This window comes from Rhinoderma darwinii, chromosome 5, assembly GCF_050947455.1.
Source record: "Rhinoderma darwinii isolate aRhiDar2 chromosome 5, aRhiDar2.hap1, whole genome shotgun sequence".
In the NCBI taxonomy this organism is placed as follows: Eukaryota; Metazoa; Chordata; class Amphibia; order Anura; family Rhinodermatidae; genus Rhinoderma; species Rhinoderma darwinii.
In genome coordinates this window covers 95,537,998-95,558,867 of record NC_134691.1, presented here as the reverse complement: position 1 = coordinate 95,558,867, position 20,870 = coordinate 95,537,998, and the positions used below count along the sequence as shown (strand labels likewise).

Below are 20,870 nucleotides of genomic sequence, written 5' to 3'. Positions count from 1 at the left end.
ATTTAAAAAAAAAAAAAAAAGACATATGCAGATATTGACGCGTGGCAATGGCTACATAGTTTTGTCATTTACGGTTATTTGCACAGGATCAAAGGGCACACTGCACTGCCAAAAGTGTGCAGGAACCACCTTTTACAACTTATTTCCCCATCTGGTGAAGCCAAGCAGAAAGATTTAGAAGCCCAGCCATAGAGAATTCTTTAATTGCGCATATGAAGTAAAACAAACTGCAGACACCTAAACATGAGGTAAAAATCACACGAAAGCATTCTTACCTGATCATTCAGCTGTCGAATGGTCTTTTCTACGTGTGGTATGAGCCCTCGGAAGGTGAATTCCTGTATGAACTGTCTAATGCGATCATGGTCAGTTAGCGTCAAACAACTGCCATGGGGAGTTCCAGTCATTGTCTTCTTTGTCTCAGTCATAGCACCTGGTGGCCTTCCATTATCGAGACCATCAAAACTACCACCAACATCACTAAACTGGTCAAGCGGGTGTGTCTTTAAACTGTTTGACAAATTATCTAAGAAGAAAGCAAAAACAATGCAAAAAGCCCAACATTACATTTCAGGGGAAGTGGAATTCATCTCTAAACAAGCTCCTGACATGTCAACAGCCACCACTATCCTGGCATGAAACAAGGGCTGCAGTGCCTGGTAGAGAGATGGTCCGCTTCGCACCTCATGAGGAGCGCATTGTTCGCGTTCAGTGACGAAAGGGTACGTCGCGGGGAGGACCAGCCACTCCGCCCCCCCCCTCCCGGCAAATACAGGAGCTGTGACAACTGCTGTCTTGTACAGCAGTTTCCGCAGCTCCTTAAGCAGGGCCCGTTAGCGGTGGTCCCCGCTGATTAACCCCTGCGTTTAATAGCGATAGCGGCTTCTTAGGGGTTAAAACACCATCGACGTCCCGCAACACGATCGCGGGCTCCGATGGTTGCTATGGCAACCGGAGGCCTAACAATGTCCTCCGGCTATGCCATCTACGGAAGCCTAGTGGGTCCTGACAGTCAGGACCCACTATGTTTGCGGTGTCAGTGAGTAGCTGACAGCTCTAATACACTGCACTACGCATGTAGTGCATTATATTAGAATTGCGATCAGGGCCTCCTGCCTTCAAGTCCCCTAGTGGGACAAAAAAAATAAAAAAAAAAGTTTAAAAAAAAAGTTGTGTAAAAATAGAACCTCACCAATCGCTAGAACGTAGCAGCTGAAGGTCTCGTGTGAGCGCTCAGCTGCTTCGTGTCTGTTCGGCTTTTTCCAGAAATAAATGTATTGGTGTACGGACTCAATACAAAATCCATGAACCCGTACTCCGATACATCGGCTTTCCAGAAAAAGCAGAACAGAATCGAAGCAGCTGAGCGCTCACACGAACGCGTCAGCTGCTTCGTTCTAGCGATTGGTGGGGGTCTCAGTGCAGCCGATGCTGCTGCAGAATCAAATGTAGCCTCTGGTGCCGATGTGTCCTCGCTCGTCTGACACGATGCAGGACCTGTGAGTGACGTCACAGCGTGATCTCTCGAGAACACGGCTGTATCTGCACTGCCAGAAGCTGGGTGTTCTGAAGAGAAGTGGATGATACTTCTCGTCAGCACGCCCAGCTAGTAAAAGTAGTAAAAACGCCCCGATGTACGCACATAATACACGCCCAGTTGGACTTTTACTTTTAAACACACCCACTTAAACTTTTGCAAGCCTCATTTGCATAACTACAAAAAAGGGCATAACTTGGCCAAAAATGCTCATTTTTTAAAAATAAAAACGTTACTGTAATCTACATTGCAGCGCCGATCTGCTGCAATAGCAGATAGGGGTTGCAAAATCTGGTGACAGAGCCTCTTTAAGCCCCAAACTAGGCGGCATCATTAAGGGGTAAAAGTTAAATAACGTCTAATATTTTTTGTGATCAAAGGCCATGACTATGCAGAACTGCCAAGCACACAGAGTATTATATACATTGGAAAGTTTGAACCACATTCCATAGCACCAAGAGGTAGCAATGAAAAACTAAAGAATGCAGATCACATAACAAAAATATACGTTAGTCATTTTCTAACCTTCTTCATGGCTTTCCAGCCCATCAACAGGTACATCATGGTCTAAATTTCTATTTAGTAAAGCAGCATTAGAACCATCTTCATCAGAATCCTGGGAAAATTAAACCAAAGAAAATTTCAGATACATGGTGGCTGGCATCATCTACACTACTCCAGTAATGCTAGTATGGTTTAGCAATGTGGCAGGCAGTAGCTACTTGAAAAAAAAAAAAAAAAGTGCAGAGTCTTAGCCCTTATTCACACGACAGGGTTTCCCGGCCGGGTGACGGCCGTTCATAAATCGGCCGTCACCCGGCTGCATTAGGAACAATAGACCCCTAATGGGGCTATTCACACGACCGATTTTTTGACGGGCCGGGAAAACCGGCCGTCAAAAAATGGGACATGCCCTATTTTCGGCCGTTTACCCGGCCGCCACCGGAATGTGTCCCGAGTGATGGCCGTGTCTACCGTCGCTCGCTCTCACCTCCTCACAGCGCAGAGTGCATGTGAGGAGGAGGAGTGTATCCCATTCATAAGAAGCGCTGTATGCTGGAGGTAACACTGTGGGGGTACTGCTGTAGCGACGTCCCTGCTCTGCTATGTGCAGGGGTACTGTGTGGCAGGGCTGGGGTGTACAGCGCTGGCTCCCTTCCCAAATCGCCCTGGCCTGGCGAATCAGCCTCCTTTCCGCCCTGGCACTTCTTCAGGCATGGCTACAACAGCCATAGCGGCTGCTAGCGGCGACACCTACCATGGGCGATGGCGCCGCTATCAGCTGCAGCTACTGCTGTAGCTTCGTCCCTGCTCTATGTGCTAGCCCCACTTTAGCTCCCTGGAGGAGCGGAATTTCCGTGTGTTCGGGGATTCCGCTCCTGGAGAGAGCGCTTGATGTCTCTGTCCATATCTGGGCAGTGACATCAGGGGAAACTCCTGAAACGGAATCCCCGAACACATGGGGATTCCCCTTCAGGAGTTGCCCCTGATGTCAGTGTACGACCCTGTCGTGTGAATAAGGCATTAGGCCTCATGCGCACGAGCCTGTGCATTTTGGCCTGTAATTCAGTAAGGAAAGCTATGGTATGTACCATATTGTGGCCGCTTAGCCTGGAGCGACAGGGAGTGACACACACGCTATTGACAAGTGGATTGGTAAAGCCACTCGTCATTCTATTCATACGTTAAATTACTAAAACAAGCATGACTGGAGAGCTAACAGGTCCTCTAATAGTCATTTGGTGTAAACCTGTCACAAATCCGCCAAGTATAAAAAGAGGGCCTAAGAGAAGTTACTGGGAGTGAAGAGGCAAGAGAAAAAAAACACTCTATGGAAAGCCACTGAACAGCGTCAGTTGAGGATAAAAAAAACAAAAACTAGAGTATGTTTTTATTTATCGGTGTATCTGACATAAAAGGACACCATTTGCCTAAACTACTCAAATTGTGCCCTGCAGGGAAGGTCCTATGCTCTTCTCTGGCTAAGCGATGAAGGTTGTGAACTGGGCACCCCCTCTATATACAGAGAAATGCCTAAAATGTGATTTGAAAATAGATTTTCTAAACCTGCCTCTAAAAAGGAAAAGCAGTGCCCACCGGAGTCGAACACTGTACTGCGGCTGCCCAACATGCTTTTCAGTGGGTACTTTGCAGAGCCTGTAATTCTGGTGCAGCTTGGCTGCTTATGTCGCCTGCCTCCCCCGGGACATTTAGGTAAAATATATTGCATAGAAATGCAATATTGAAGTCACAGGGACCTAGCCCCTTCTAGCAATTTAAAACCATAATAAAGCTAAAATCTGCCACACAAAAAAAAAAAAGTACATAAAAACACATTCTTTTGCTATAAAGCAGTTATGTAAGGCAGTGTTTACAGTGTACATTGGTGTATAAGAGGGCAACCTTCTATACTACACAGTCAAACACAGCAAAACCCATGTTGTATACATTTGGTCTTGGTTTGTTTTCTACAATGGTGACCTATGGGCAAATTATGCTTATGTCGATGTTCGTTGTGTATGTCGTTGTGAACAGAGTACAAACATACTAAAAATCTCTAAAAGGCTTCTGGTTTAGAACGCCAAAAAAGTCAGTCATTATAGAGCTAAAAGTTCGATCCGCTGAACATTATCTTTATAAAAGGCTATAGATTTTTATGGTCACTTATGTTAGTTTATTTTAAATCCATAGTATAGGATCTCAAGCATGAGCAGGTTGACACATTACAGTATGAAAGAAAGCCCAAAAAAAAAATTACGGTACAAATAATGCTCCTCGCAAAAAACATGCTCAGTATTGTCCACTGCTTTGCCCCACACTGCAGGAAAGTGGACAGAATTCTAGGGAAATAAATATACCATAAAAGTGCAAGGCCTCATGCACACGACTGTGGCCGTAACTACGACCCGCAATTACGGGCACGGCCGGCCGCGGGCAGCTGGCCGTTTTTATGAGCCGTGCTCCCATTATAAAGTATAGGAGCACGGTTCGTAAAATGAAAAAATAGGACATGTCCTATTTTTTCGGCAGGTTTCTACGCAAAGGACACCCTACCGTAGACATACGGGTAGATGTCCGTCTGCCATAGAAATGAACAGGCCCGTAATTACTGCCGATTTTACGGTCGTGTGCATGGGGCCTAAGGCTTTATTCAGACGAACGTGGGAAAACTCTGACATGAAAAACGGCCGTTTTTCACATCCGTGTTGCCCCCGTGCGAGTCCCGTTTTCACGAATCCCCATTGACTTGAGTCTATGGAGGGATCCGTGAAAATGGAAAATAGGACATGTTCTATTTTTCAACGGACCTTTCACACGGTCGTGAACAGCCCCATTGAAATACATGTGTCGGTGTGACCGGCCGTCACACAGACGTATTCTACGTTCGTATGAATAAGGCCTAAAAATTATATAGTGATGAATGCAGAACGGGAAATTCAAACTACTAGCTCCATAATAATGCAGGTACCCACATAGAGGGCACAATTCATCCAATGACTGAACAATGCTTTTACAACTGGACTGGTAAGGTATTTCCTTTTATTACATACCTGACTATGAATGCTGTTCTTCTGGATGTACTGACTCCAGGGATCAGGGATCTGTTCATCTGCTTCTTTACTGGATGTTCTAGAATTTATTTTGAGTAAGTAGCATCCCTGAGTCCCATAGCGCTGTATCATTTCTTCATAAATTGAATCAGCCCTTGACAAAAACAGACGCCATAACCAAAAATAATGAGTAATAGTTGAAACAATAAGAAGCCAGCAAAACAATCGTAGAAACAAAAGGTGGTGGTCTAAGGCGCCATGAGAAATATACATCAATTGACTCAAGTGAAAATTACTTCCTAAAGTAAGGATCAGCAGGAATTCTTGGTGTAGTAAATATGCCAGGTGCCAAGTGTAAAACCAACACTTGGAAAAGTGACTTATTAAAAAAACAAAAAAAACCATTAGGCTTCATTCACATTTGAGTATTTTGATCAGTGTTTTGCATCAGTGTTTGCAAGCCAAAACCTACACCGAGAAAGTAGAATGGAAAGATTTGTATCCCTTCCGCATTTTGGACTCACTCCTGGTTCTAGCTTACAAATACGGATGCAAAATACGGACCATAATATGCAAGCGTGAAAGTGGACTTCCCGCAGGCCGATAGCGCGCCGCGCGTTAAAAAAGTGCATGTAAATCGTACACGTGTTACAGTGCAGTTTCTACAGGTGTTTCATCTGTTAATACCGTGCAGCCAAAAGCTGCATTGCCAAACCACGGAAAGTCGCTGTATAACACGTGCGGTTTTGCAGCGCAGCCCTTTAAATGCTCAATATGTTGAAATTAAAACGAATAAAATCACGTGGCACATAAGATTTATTTTTAATCTGCCAGTACTGTGCATACTGCGGTAGATAAACAGCACTGTATTATGGGGACATATTGCATGGACTGTATATATTGCACTGATTATTTTGCATGCATTTCACAACAAAGCGGTTATAAATCTAGATTCTCATCTCACCTTTTCTCGTCCCCACCGCTGACATCATGCAGCAGCACATAGTACTTTAAGGTGTTTGGTGTAAACCATTTGGGATAGGAATAGTCATTACTGTGTTGAATTCGATGTTGCTCTTGAGATAACTTTAAAAACTGTTCCACAGGTTCGGGTTCATGTGAAGAAACAACCAGCATGCCTAAAAAGCTTGTTAAGTCAATGACTGAAATGCACGGTGGAGTTCTAGAGCATGTCATTAGGAGAGGTGGTAAGCAAAATCCCAAGGCTATGTTCACACGGAGTATTTTGGGGGAGGAATATCTGCCTCAAAGCTCCAAACGGAATTTTGAGGCAGATATTCCTCCCCCAAAATACTCCGTGTGAATAGCAATTATCGCGCCGTTTTTCGCCCGCGGCCATTGAGCGCCGCGGCCATAAAACACGCTTTCTCCTGCCTCCCATTGAAGTCAATGGGAGGTCGGACGCGGAAGCGCCCGAAGATAGGGCATGTCGCTTCTTTTTCCCGCGAGGCAGTTTTACTGCTCGCGGGAAAAAGACGCCGACGCCTCCCATTGAAATCAATGGGAGGCGTTCTCGGGCCGTTTCTGCCGAGTTTTGCGACGCGGTTTCCGCGTCAAAAAACTCGGCAAAAGACCCCGTGTGAACATAGCCTAACACCTATACTCAAATTCTGGACACTATACAGTAGGAAAAAAAACAAACATTTATTTTGTAATTGATATCATGCATTTTAAATACAGTGTTAACCATTAAAAAATCCTGGTTCCGTCTGTTAGTAAATTCCACTTAACCCCTTAATGACCGGGCATGTTTGTACCTTAATGACCAAGCCAGATTTGTCAAATCTGGTATGTCTGACTTTATCAGAGAATAAGGCCTCATGCACACGACCGTAAAAACTCCCGTTATTACGGGTCGTAATTACGACCCGTAATAACGGGCTCATAGACTTCTATTGGCCACGGGTACCTTCCCGTTTTCTTAAAAATGCCTTTAAAAAAAGATAGAACATGTCCTATTTCAGGCCGTAATAACGGCACGGACAGTCCATAGAAGTCTATGGAGCTCTCGTAATGACGGGTGGCTACATGTGTGCACCCGTCATTACGGCAGCGTTGCTAAGCGACGTCAGTAAATAGTCACTGTCCAGGGAGCTGAAAGAGTTAACTGATCGGCAGTAACTCTTTCAGCACCCTGGACAGTGACTACCGATCAGAATAAAGAGCAACCTGTAAAAAATAAAAATAAAAGACGTTCATACTTACCGAGAACTTCCTGCTTCCTCCAGTCCGGTCTCCCGGCCGTTACCTTGGCCCGACGTCCTGGCCGTCCCTGGATGACGTTTCAGCCAATGTGACCGCTGCAGCCAATCACAGGTCAATCACAGGCTGCAGCGGTCACATGGACTGCCGCGTCATCCAGGGATGTCGGGCTGCATGTGAAGAGAGGGACGCGTCACCAAGACAACGGCCGGGTAAGTATGAATTTCTTTAACTTTTATTACAGAAAGGGCTGTCCCTTCTCTCTATCCTGCACTGATAGAGAGAAGGGGCTGCCGATTAGTGCAGTGCTATTTTGCCGCCAAAAACGTGCCCGTAAATACGGGTGACACTGGACCCATATTTACGGGCACGAGTCCGTAAATACTGGTGCAAAACGGGTCGAATACGTGTGACACCGGACCCGTATTTACGCCAGTATTTACGGGTGGAAAAAAATACGGTCGTGTGCATGAGGCCTGTTTCATGCACACGACCGTGCTCGTAATTACGACTCGTAATTACGAGCACGGCCGGCCGCTTTTGCGAGCCGTGCTGTCATTATAAAGTATAGCAGCACGGCCCGTAAAATAGAAAAATAGAACATGTTCTATTTTTTTAACGGCACGGGCACCTTCTCGTGAGAAAACGGGAAGGTACCCGTGGCTAACAAAAGTCTATGAGCCCGTTATTGCGGGTCGTAATTACGACCCGCAATAACGGGTGTTTTTACTGTCGTGTGCATGAGGCATAACTCTGTGAAAGTTTTGAATATCCAAGTAATTCTGACATTGTTTTTTCGTCACATGTTGTACTTTATTTTAGTGGTAAAAGTAGACTGATACAATTTGCGGAAATTAAATAAAAAAAATAGAAAAATGTAAGAAATTTTTCCCTATTTTTAACTGCAATATGTCACATATGTACATACATACTGTACAATTTTTTTAATTAAATATATATTTCCATCTCTTTACTCTATTTTGGCAGCACTTTTGAAAAAATAAAATAAATTTTCAGCAATTTAGAGGACTTACAAATTGAATAATAATTTTATACATTTTGAAGTACATTTTGTTTTCCTGCACCAAGCCAGGTTTTCAGAGGCTCATAGGTCTCAGAGTGATGGAAACCCCCACAAATGACCCCATTTAGAAAACTAGACCCCTTAAGGTATTTACTTAGGGGTATAGTAAGTATTTTGACCCCACAGTTTTTTGTTAAATTGAATACTAGCAGGTGAAAAAAAAAATAAAAGTATCAGTTTGAAGACCGATTTCTTTGTAAAGCGAACATGAGAATGAAGAAACACACCCCAAAATCTATCACCCTGTTTCTCCTGTCTTCAAAAATACCCACATTGTGGCCCTAATGCGCTGCCTGGACACACGGCAGGGCCCCAAAGGAAGGGAGCACCCGGAGGCTTTCAGTACTCATATTTTGCTTGAAAATGTTTTAGGCCCCACTGTATATTTGGAGAAGCTTTGAGCTGCCAGAACGATATAAAGTCCCCATTAACGACCCCATTTTGGAAACTAGACCCTTTAAGGTATTTATCTAGGGGTATAGTTAGCATTTTGACCACACAGGTTTTTCGCTAAATATATTGGAATTAGTCTGTAAAAATTAAAATGTACTTTTTTTCTGAAACAGAAATTTTTATTATTTACAAGGAATAACGAAGAAAATGTACCCCAACATTTGTAAAGAAATGTCTCCCAATTACGACAATACCCCATATGTGGTAATAAACTGCTGTTTGGACCCACAGCAGGGCTCAGAAGGGAAGGAGCGCCATTTGGATTTATGATTTTGCTGGAATGGTTTTCAGTGCCATGTCACATTTGCAATGCACTGGAGGGACCAAAACAGTGGAAACCCACCAAAAGTGACCCCATTTTGGAAAAACCTTCAAGGAATTTTTCTAGGGGTATAGGGAGCATTTACACCCCACGGGTCTTTTGCAGAGTTTATTAGAATTAGGGCGCGAAAATTAATATCAAAATTTTTTCCACTAAAATGTTGCATTTTCTCATTTTCACAAGGGATAAAGGAGGAAAAAAACAACCATTTTTTATAAAGCAATTTCTCCCGAGTACGGAAATACCCCACATGTGGTCATACGTTTTTTCATTAGAAATGAATTAACCCTTTCAAGACTGATCCATTTTTGCTTTCATATTTTAGATTTTCCCTCCCCGCTTTCCAAGAGCCATAACTTTTTTATTTTTCCATCAATAGAGTGGTGTGAGGGCTTATTTCTTGCGGGAGGAGCTGCAGCTTTTATTGGTACCATTTTTTGGTACATAAAAAGGGATTCAAAAGTTGTATTACATTTTTTTTTTTAGAACGAAGGTGACAAAAAAACAAACAGCGATTTTGGCGGTTTCAATTACATTTTTTTAAGGTGTGCACTGTGCAAATTAAATAATGGTATATTGTAATAGTTCGGACTTTTACGGATATAGCGATAGCAATTTTTTTACATTACTTTAGAAGAAAAATGCGAAAAGGTGTTTTGTTTTTTTTACTTTAAAAAAAATAAAAATTCTCACTACTAATAACTATAATTCTTCTACACATTTTATTAATCAATCCCCTTAGGGGACTTGATCCAGCGATCATTGGATCACTGGTACAATACACTGCAATACTAATGTATTGCAGTGTATTGTTATTCTTACAGGTTCTATAACAGAGCGATCGCTGTACTTATCCGTTAGTACCGAGGGGGCCTGCTGTAATACAGAGCCGACACCCGCAGCGTATGGAGCGGGCTCCGCACGTGAGCCGGCTCCATACATCAACCGCCGCACCATGACGGGCAATTAAGTCATAGTGCGCAAAGGGGTTAATGCACAGCGGATGGTTCAAAGTGAAAATTGCAATTTTCCACGGATATGCCATTTTAGTGCATAATATGTTGTGCCCAGTTTGTGCCACAGAAGACAAATACCTCATAAAATGTTAAGCGGATCTCTCGGGTATGGCGACGCCATATATGTGTGGGCGCAAACTGCTGCTTGGGCACGCTGCAGGGCTCAGAAGGGAGGGAGCGCCATTTTGCTTTTGGGGCGCAGATTTTGCTTGGTAGTAGTTTTGTTTGGGGTTTTGCTGGTATTTCAGTTTATAATTTGGGGGTATGTGTAATCTGTGCGGAGTACATCAGGGCATAATAAGAGGGTATAATAATGGGGTAAATAAATAATATTTCATAGATATGTGCCCGGTGTCGCACTGATAAATGGCGCCCGATCTTATCCACTTTTGGACACTCTGCACATTTTGCATCGCCATATTCTGAAAGCCAGAACTTTATTTTTTCACCACCGGAGCCCTGCGAGGGCTTATTTGTTGCGGGACAATCTGTAGTTTTCATTGGTACCAGTTTGGGGTACGTGCGATTTTTTTTGATTACTTTTTATTCCATTTTTTTGCAATCCTGAGCAAAAACAGGAATTCTGACACCGTTTTTTAGGTTTTCTTTTTGCGGCGCTCACCGTATGCTATAAATGACATTTTCACTTTATTCTGCATGTTTGTACGATTACGGCGATACCATATGTATATAGGTTTGGTCCTTTTTTTTAGCGTTTGCACAATAAAATGACTTATTTATAAAATAAAAAAAATATTCTGAGACAATTTATTTATTGTTTAGTCAAAAAAGCTGTGTAAGGGCTTGTTTTTTGCGGGACGGATAGAAGTTTTTATTGGTACTATTTTCGGGTACATGCGACTTTTTGATCATTTTTTATTCTTTATTTAGGGAGCGGTGGTGACCAAAAAAATTGTGATTCTGTCGTAGTTTTTTATTGATTTTTTTGGGGTGTTCATCGTGCGGGAAAAACAACATTATAGTTTTATAGTTGGGTTCGTTACGAACGCGGTGACACCAAATATGTGTACTTTAACGTGTTCATTTTTTTTCTATAATAAAAGTCTTATTATAGGAAAAAAAAGCAGTTCATGTTTATATCACTTCTAACTTTTATTTTTACACTTTTTTAAAAACATTTTTATTACTTTTTTTTACTTTTTTCACTAGGGGACACTTAGTCTTGCAGATTTGATCGCTGCTAGAGTACATTACACTACACATGTAGTGTAATGTACTCCAACTTTCATTGTGACGTAACTTTCACTCTGACAGGAAGCCGAGGAGGACCGGCCGGAGGCTGCTCCTCCGAGGCTTCCGTACATGGCAACCCGGAGGTCATTGTCTGACCTCCGATTGCCACGACAAGCATCGGTAGCCCCCACGATCACTTAGTGGGGGCTGCCGATGTGCTTCAAACCACTTAAATGTGGCGACGGCAATCTGTCGCCGCACTTAAGGGGTTAATTGCCGAAAGCAGCGGCTATGGTCCGCTGTCCGGCGAGACTGATGTGACAGCTGTATTGGACAGCTGTCAGCGCGCGCCTGTCACTCTGTTCACACAGAGTGACAGTTTTAAATGCTGACGAAGATGAACGTCCTGGTGCGGGAACTAGCAGCCGACCAGGACGTTCATTTTCGTCCTTGGTCGTGAAAGGGTTAAAGGGTAAAACTTTTAACAAGTCATAGTGAAATTTCAAAAGTTTGGATTGGTAGAGGTCCGATCGCTAAAATGCAGCAGCAGAAGAGCTCAGGTGAGCGCCGTGCCACTTCAGGTCTGATCAGCTTTCCTCAGAAAGCTCAGGTCACAATACGCCATTGTAACTTTTTCAATTATATGGAATTCCATGACAGGAAAAACACAAGTTCTTTTAACAATATTATTTCACATGAAGATCAATCGGAAAATAAACATTTTCTGGATACCATAAAACATTTTTCCGTAGTAAAAGGGTGTTTTCCAACCTCAGCATCATTCCCATGGTGCTAGTAGACGGATCACCCACGACGTCTTGCTGTCATCATAGGGAGATACAGTTTCAACAAATGAGGGTGACTTTATAACAACCTGTGTCTGTAGGCGGAATATAGGCTGCTAAAAACAGTCTATTCCTGACAAATTTGCAGAGTGATATGCAAATTTAATTAAGCAGACAAATTATTTGCTACCTAACGGGTTATTCCCATCTGAGATATTTATGGCATATTCAAGGGATACGCCATAAATGTTTGATCGATGCGGGACGCACACCTATAATCGAGAATGGGGGGGGGGGGGTCATCGATTCAAGACGGGGAATGTGTGGAGAGGTGGCCACACATACACAGCGCTCTCCATTATGTTCTGTGGGAGTTACAGAAACAGCCGAGCAAGCAGTGCTTGGCTTAATCCCTAACCCTAATAGCAAATAATGGAGGTGGCCACGTTCATGCCAGCGGTCACTTCACCAGATGGGAAGGAGTGGGTCGGTGACCCCCATTTTCGATAAAGGTGCGGGTACCAGAGTTGGAACCCACATCGATCAGACATCTATGCCATATCCTGTGGATGGACATGTGATAAATGTCAGATGGGAATAACCCTTTAACTTTATCCAATGCAAAAAAAAAAAAAAAAAATGAGATGAGATGAGGCTAAAAAGGATACACGCCAAAAAGTGGTTTAAGAATTCGTGATCGGAGGCCGGCATGCACTGGAAAAAGCTTTCCCGGTAGGACTCAAACCAAGTTGTCGTTGCTGTAAAATACAAAAGGGATTGATTAATAAGATACTCGGTGTGCACATATGTAAAACTGGTCCGAAGGGGAAGAGCGACGAATACAGACAAACTAAACAGACTAAACAATGTTGAGATAAAATTAGGAAAAAGTGTTAATTAGAATTAAAATACAATTATGAAAGTAAAAAAAGATAAACAAAACGTTTACGAAACAATACTAGTTACGCATTAACTATAGCTGAAAATGAAAGAAATTTTTTTTTTTTTACTACAGGTCACTACCGGTCAAAAATTTTTGAACACCAATTTTTCCAGTTATTTTTTACATTAACACAGTTCTAGTACAGCAAAATAACGTGAAATGATTCAAAAGAAAGTTAAAAACATAAAAATATGAATTTGTAACCTCAGAACGCAGCAATAGTCTGAATTTCTGATTTTAGCCAAAAGGGCTTTTTTTTTTTCAGGAAGGACATAAAGAACAGCTGCTCTGCAGCACAGAAAGCAAATTATGGTTTAAATTGGATGCAAAACTATTCCTACAGGTCTCTCAACTTGTGAAGATTATTTTCAAACCCTCTGATTCTAGATAACCAGTGTTGGAACAGACTGCATCGCAACACCCTGTAGGGCAGGTTTTATACAGTTTTTCAATTCAGGAAAGAGCACATTGCTAATAACAATCTTTATTTATATAGCGCCAATATATTCCACAGCACTTTAAAATTTAGAGGGTTCATATACAGACAATATCAGACATTACATAGTGACAAAACTAATTTACAAATCAAATAGGAGTGAGGACCCTGCTCGCAAGAGCTTACAATCTATGAGGAAATAAGGGAGACACAAAATGTAAAAAAGTGCTTGTTAAGAATGGTCCGGCCATCTTTTATACACATGGGGGTGATACACATAAATCCGCATGAGCCGGTCACCAGCCAGTGTGTGCATGAATTACATTACATTAGAGTGCAAGGAGTGTGGGGGATACTGCTGAATGAGGGGGGGGGGAGGGGGGTCAAGTCCTCATGACTAATGTAAAAGGAGGGCCATGGAAAGGAGTCAGATTAGGGAATGTTATAGGCCTGTCTAAAAAGATGCGTTTTCAGGGCACGTTTAAAACTGTGGATATTGGGAATGAATCTGATGTTCCAGAGGACCGGTGCAGCGTAAGAAAATTCTTGGAGACGGGTGTGGGAGGTTCAGATTATGATGGATGTTAATCTAAGGTCAGAACGTAGAGCCCGAGTAGGGTGGTAGACAGAGATGAGGGAGGAGATGTAAGGAGGTGCAGCACTGTGGAGAGCTTTGTGGGTGAGAGTAATAAGTTTGAATTTCATTCTGAAGGGTATGTGCAACCAGTGAAGTGACTGGCACAGGGTAGAGGCGTTGGTGTAGCGGTTGGTCATAAAGATGAGCCTGGCTGCTGAATTAGGTATAGATTGGAGAGGGGAGAGTTTAGTGAGGGGAAGACCGACTAGTAATGAGTTACAGTAGTCAAGGCGAGAATTAATGTTCACACAGTGTTTTTCGTAAGGCAGAAAAAAAAAAAAATCTGCCTCGAGATTCCTTTAGGGATTTTGAGTCCGATTTTGAATGGACAGCGCTATAAGACGCTTTTTTTTTTGCCCACATTTTTTTTTAAGCTGTAGAAGCGAATACAAAAACCGCAGGCAAAAAAGCACCAAACGAGCACCGCAGATATTTTCTGCCTCCTATTAATTTCATTTTTTTTTTTCTTTTGCAGTGGTTCAGCGGAATGTCGCGGTACCCATTGACGCCACCCCGGTTGGGAACTACTGCCTTAGGGTATGTTCACACACTAAAGATAAAAACGGCTGTAAAATACGGAGCGATTTTCAAGGAAAAACAGCCTCTGATTTTCAGCCGTTTTTTAAGCATCAAACATTTTTTTACAGACATTTTTGGAGCCGTTTTTCTATTGAGACAATGAAAAACTGCTCCATAAATTGCTCAATTAGTGACATGTACTTTTTACACGCCTTTTCTGAAATAAAACGAACGAAACGCCGTGTTGGGATGTTTGGAGACGTTCAGCTTCCGTTTTTTCAGCAGTTTTTTGGGGCGTTTATGGCCCCAAAAACAGCTGAAAATAAGCGGTGTGAACATACTTTTAGATGAACATGTTCACACATGCAGGCAGGTTGGACAGAGAACTGTAAAAAGACTTACCGGAATATAAAAAGGCACAATTAAAAAAAAGTTTCTTCTATAGAACCAAACACACAATACCTTGCGGTTTTATGCAATTGTGATGCTCAACTGCTAGATAATAATTGTGCTTTACAAAAACACTGATATCAATGTATATTTTTCTCTGCAGAATGAAAAACAAAAAACAAAAAAAACACTACAAAACCTACATGTGTGAACACAGTTTTAGGACTAACAATAAAATATTCTCATGAGATCCACTATTAGGGTCCGTTAACACAGTTTTTTGACACGTTTGACACGGAAACCGCGCCAAAAAAATGTCCAAAAATGCCTCCCATTGATTTCAAGCGGAAAAAACGCCTCGCGGGAAAAAGGAGGGACATGCCCTAACTTCGGGCATTTCCGTCTCTGACCTCCCATTGAGATCAATGGGAGGCAGAGAAAGCGTATTTTGCAGCATTTTTTGCCCGCGGTGCTCAATGGCCGCAGGCGAAAAACGGCGTGCAGGCAAAGCAAAATTTGCCTCAAAGTTCCAAAATGAATTTTGAGGCAGATTTTCCTCCTGCAAAAAACTGTGTGAACCCAGCCTAAGGCCTTATTTACACAAACGTGTTTTACGTCCGTGATACGCGCATTAAAATCACACGCGTCAGACGGACCTATGTTAGTCAATGTGGCCGTTCAGACAGTCCATGACGCAGCGTGTCCGCTGCATAAAACTCACAACATGTCCTATAGTTGAGCGTTTTTCGCGCATCACGCACCTATTGAAGTCAATGGGTGCATGAAAATCACACGCAGCACACGGAGGCACTTCGTAGAGTTCTCTACAACGGTAGATAAAGAAATGAAGGAAAAAATAAAAGCACTTCCTTCTTTTTCTAAACATCAAAACCGCATGTCAGAAGGATGGAATATGCGTGAAAATCACGCAGCCACGCACCATTCACTGATGACACACAGACTTGAAACGCGTGCAAACCGCACACGCTCGTGTGAATCCGGCCTAACAATGCTCAGAAAACCATACAAGAAAATGTTAAACCAGGAGTTAGTACAAGTGGCATGTACTATAGAAAACCAGACTCCACGAGCATTTTGCATCAATTTACCAGATCTGAAAAGTCACAACTCAAACTATTAGGGTATGTGCAAATGTTGAGTAAAAAACGGCTGAAAATTACGGTGCTGGCTTCAGAGAGAACAGCCTCTCATTTTCAGAAGTTTTTTAAGCTGAAAATGAAGCTTCCTTCAATTTGAAGCTTCTTTTGAGTAGTTTTTCATAGTGTTCAATGAAAAATCAGCTCCAAAAAACGGCTAAAGTAGTGACATGCTACTTCTTTTTAGAGCAACTTTTTACACTCCGTTTTTTTAAAACAGCGGCGTAAATAGACTACTATATGAACTAAATGCTGTCATTCCTATTTCAATGGGCAGATGGTTGTAGGAGTTCAGCATGCGTTTTTTCAGGTGTTTTTCAAGGTGTAATAGCCCAGAAATACGCCTGAAAACACAGTGTGAACATACCCATAGACATATTTTCACAGCGGTTGTGTTTTAAGTACATTTAAAGCATGGCCACAGTTCGCATTTTTTTGTGGCGATTTTCATAAAGTTGTGGCAAAACCGCTACATGTGGACACCCCAAAGCCAAACTCATGAGTGGGTACAGGTAACCCCAGTGATCACCCTCCCCCACATCATAGGAGTCCAGCTAGTTGAGATCTTGCCTTCTATTTGAAGGGTCCAGGAACTGTTGTCAGTGTTGCTCCTATGACATGGAAGATACAAGGTAGTCTCCCAGTTGCAATGAATTGTGGAGAGTCCGTACACGACATACTGGCAAATGCTGCAGTGTGATCCTGACCCCTCACCAAGCAGCAGCACTTAGGCTTTAGAGCTTATTTTCTGATATAAGATACTTGCCGTCTCAGCTCAAGGGTTAAATCTCCCAGCAGGAGACTGAGCAGAGATGATCCTGTATCCAAGGTAAACCCCTATTAATTATAACAGGAGCGACTTAGGCTTGGTATAGTCGTCTCAGATACAGGTCAATCTCCAACCTGACGTGCACTTTGACGGACTATATTAAAATCCACAAAGTATTGACCCCTGATTGCTAACCGTGTATATCTTAATATTAAACATTGTAGATCATGCATATTGTCGAGCAGTGACACTCCAGAAGTAGAGATATACATAAGAGCACAGAAGATACGTATATGCACAAAGCAGAGGACGGGCTCAACCATAACGTTACCGATGTCAGGACCATCCAATTTTACACGAATACAAGAAAAAATGTCATATTACTATTTTTACCTACATAAAATAGCTAAAAGATACAATATACACTCATAATGATGAATGACGTGTTCTCTCAACCTAAAGACCACTATGTTGGTAGCAGCCATATAGGATAACATATGTAGTGCAGACTAATAAAAATGGTTGCAATATTTTTACACATAACGGGACCCATGCATCAGAATTAAAAAATAAATATGTGTCTAACAAACCAGAATCCGCCTTTCCTTTTCTACATAGCAATGGGAAAAAGAGACGAGTGCTAAATGGTTGTTCTGGACGACATCTAAACATTTTCAGTCGGTATTGATACGTAAGCTCCATTATTTCTTCCTCTGGCGTGGCTTATGCTCCTTGCTGTGCATCTTCTAGCAGGTTGTTCTGTATACCTATTGCAGGATATGCCATCGCGTTGCTCTAGTTGTTCAAGCGGACCTGTCCGTTTTAGTAAATACCCGTATTCCCCATAAAGCAATGATTCTGGAGCAACTTTCCTGAGGGTATGTTCACACGGTGCTTTCAGGCGTATTTCAAGGCGTTTACACCACTAAAAATGCCTGAAAACCGGAAGCAGAACGCCTACAAACTTCTGCCCATTGATTTCAATGGGAAATACTGCGACCTGTTCCGACAGGGCGTTTTTTTACGCCTCATTTTCCTTTGAAAACAGCTCCGTATTGTCAGACGTTTTTGAGTTTGTGTGCACATACCCTGAGAATCGTGCGTTGTGCCCTTCCTCTGGCATTCCTCCTACAAATTTATGAATGAATCGACAACTGGGTGATACTAGTTGGGGGCGTATAACTACACAGTATTAGGCCCCATGCACGTGACCGTGTTTTTCATCCGTAAAGACGGACCCATTCATTTTTATGGGCTACGAACACCTTTCCGTATTTTTACAGATGGGTGTCCATTCCGTAGAAATGGCCACTAAAACATAGAACATGTCCTATTCTTGTCCGTAATTACGGCACGGACTCCCCATAGAAGTCTATGGGTGCTTCCGTAATTTCACACTGCTACAGATGTGCACCCGTAGCCGACAGTAGTTACGGAAGCGTTGCTAGCCGATGCCAGGTTTGCATATGTTGCACATCATTCGGTTTTCTTCTTTTTGCGCATCCGTATATACGGATGCATTACGGACCGTAATTGCGGATACCGTTCCGTATATGCGGATAAGTTGTGGATGACTACAGATCTGTATTTATGGATGGATGAAAATACAGTCGTGTGCATGGGGCCTTACACGGTCCAATCAGTGCTCAGTGTCTCAGACGGTAAAGAAACCCCTTTTGCAAAATGGGAATGTTAACACCCAGTTGTCAATTTGTACATTTCTAGGGGGAATAACAGAGGAACGGCACAATGCAGAGTTGTAGGAAAGGATGTTCCAGAATTGTGACTTTATGGAAAATACTTACTAAGAGAGATGCAAGAAAAGATGACAAGTTCTCTTTAAATGCCAGGTTCAGGAATCACAGCGAGGGAAGAGAATATGGAAACTCAAACAACAGACCCAAAACATAACAGGAAAAAATAAATAAAAAAAAATATCACATTCAATTACACATTTTTTAAAAACAGGACATTTGGGTTGAAAGACAAAAACTAGACAAATTACAAGGCAACAAGTCCTCACGGTTTTATTTTAGTAGATTTACATAAAACAAGTCGGATCACAGGTATAACCATCACCAATTGCTAGTCTTTGTCAAAATTAGGTAAAAACACTGCTAGATTAAGAGGTTGCTAGATAGTCCTAGCACAAGAAGGGAAAAGGGACTGAAAAATATGGACAAGGATTAGGTAGGGGGCAATTCTTTTTCAGTCCCAGCCACAATACTACCTGAATAAAACTTGGACTTGTTCAGTTCCGTCAAGGTTTCTTTCCAACAATTGTACCAAGGGACACTAGCTTTAACAGAGCGATCTGATAGAGAGAACATGGCGTTATTGACCTCAAATGCATACATCAAGACGTGTTCTACATAGAATAGACCAGTGACGGTGGGTAAGGGTATACACAGGGCAGTAAAACATGAAACATATATATAAGCAGCATTCCTAAACAAAACCAAGAGAGCAGACATCCGAAAATAGCAAACAGCGAAGGGATTAAAAACATCGACATTAATCTCAAGCCTATTTCATCTGTGAACACCAGTTTACATGTACAAGCTAAATAAAAAGCAATGGATTTGCAAAGTAACTCATCTTATTATGAAGGACAGGATGGTTGGATCCAGCGTTGGTAGAGATAAAAGGAATAAGGACGGAGACACCGTCCGAAACGCGTAGGCTACCTACCATTACACCTTTTTTCATTGCAAGATAATATTTATGCTACTGAATACCCTATTTTTTAACAAGAATAATTAAAACTTGGAAAAAGATTCCTTTTATCTCTACCAACGCTGGATCCAACCATCCTGTCCTTCATAGCAATTTTTTCGTGTGCCACCACGAGGATCCGAGCGCCAGGATTACCTATCACAAAGCAGGCAATCTGTTACAAGGGGAGCTGGAGAAATCCTCCCTATATTACCTAACTCATCTTATCTTTTTATATATTCTGAATTACAAACTGTATTTTAATCCTGAATTGCATCCAAAATTCTGCACGTTTCCGAGCTGAAAGCTACCAGCATTCCTTACTGCAACAGAGCTTGTTCTGAACACCTGCAGGTAAGGCCTCATTCACATCTGCGTTGAAAGCTCCGTTATAGGCCTCCATCGCAGATTTGGCTGAGAATACCGGAAACAATAGCGCAGCATACAGTGGTAAAACCATGGACACCCAAGTCAACTGGTTCGCTGGTGGTGTCCGCGGTGCAATGGAAGCGGCTCTTCCAGCTTTTCCCTTGTTCTGCTCCTCTGACAGAGCAGAATAGCTAACGCTTGTGGGAACCCAGCCTTAGGGCATGTGGGCACGACAACGCCAAAAACTTCTGAAGTTACGGAGCTGTTTTCAGTAGAAAACAGCTCCTGAATTTCAGATGTTTTTACAAGTGCACGTGTTTCCGCGGCGTCTTTTTCGGACGTAATTGGAGCTGGTTTTCATGGGAGTCGATGAAAAACAGCGACGCGTAAAATGACAGCTCGTCCGCACAGAACATCGTAAGACCCATTGCAAGCAATGGGCAGATGTTTGCCGACGTATTTGAGCCGTCGTTTCAGGCGTAATTCGAGGCATAAAACGCCTCCATTACGCCTGAAAATTGGTCGTGTGCACACACCCTTACAGATAGTAATATGAAAGACTGTCAGTGCCCATCAACAAACTCGCTGACTGTGAATGCAGCTCTATACTACAAGTCAAGATCAGTATTTAAAAAGGCTATCTGGGATGTGAATTTTTTTTTAGTAGGGGCTGAAAATGAAACAAAGAAAAAAAAAACAACTTACCTATCCTTGCACCCAGCAATCCAGTGCGGAGACTCCGGCGGCACGCCCGGTGGTTGTTTACATGC

At 42.4% G+C, this 20,870-nt stretch overlaps 1 protein-coding gene across 2 annotated transcripts in view; it reads right to left on the bottom strand.

Moving 5' to 3' along the window:
* TRAPPC8 (trafficking protein particle complex subunit 8) overlaps positions 1–20,870 on the bottom strand; it is a 112,755-nt gene that overhangs the window by 78,403 nt on the left and 13,482 nt on the right. The window contains exons 3-8 of one of the 2 annotated variants that reach the window (XM_075826308.1): positions 19,247–19,330; positions 12,834–12,923; positions 6,053–6,227; positions 5,089–5,242; positions 2,063–2,153; positions 276–526 (exon numbers count right to left, since the gene is read on the bottom strand). In XM_075826308.1, coding sequence (XP_075682423.1) covers positions 276–526; positions 2,063–2,153; positions 5,089–5,242; positions 6,053–6,227; positions 12,834–12,923; positions 19,247–19,330 — 845 coding nt within the window. The remainder of the gene's footprint in view (positions 1–275; positions 527–2,062; positions 2,154–5,088; positions 5,243–6,052; positions 6,228–12,833; positions 12,924–19,246; positions 19,331–20,870) is intronic. The other variant, XM_075826309.1, reaches the window with a different exon arrangement.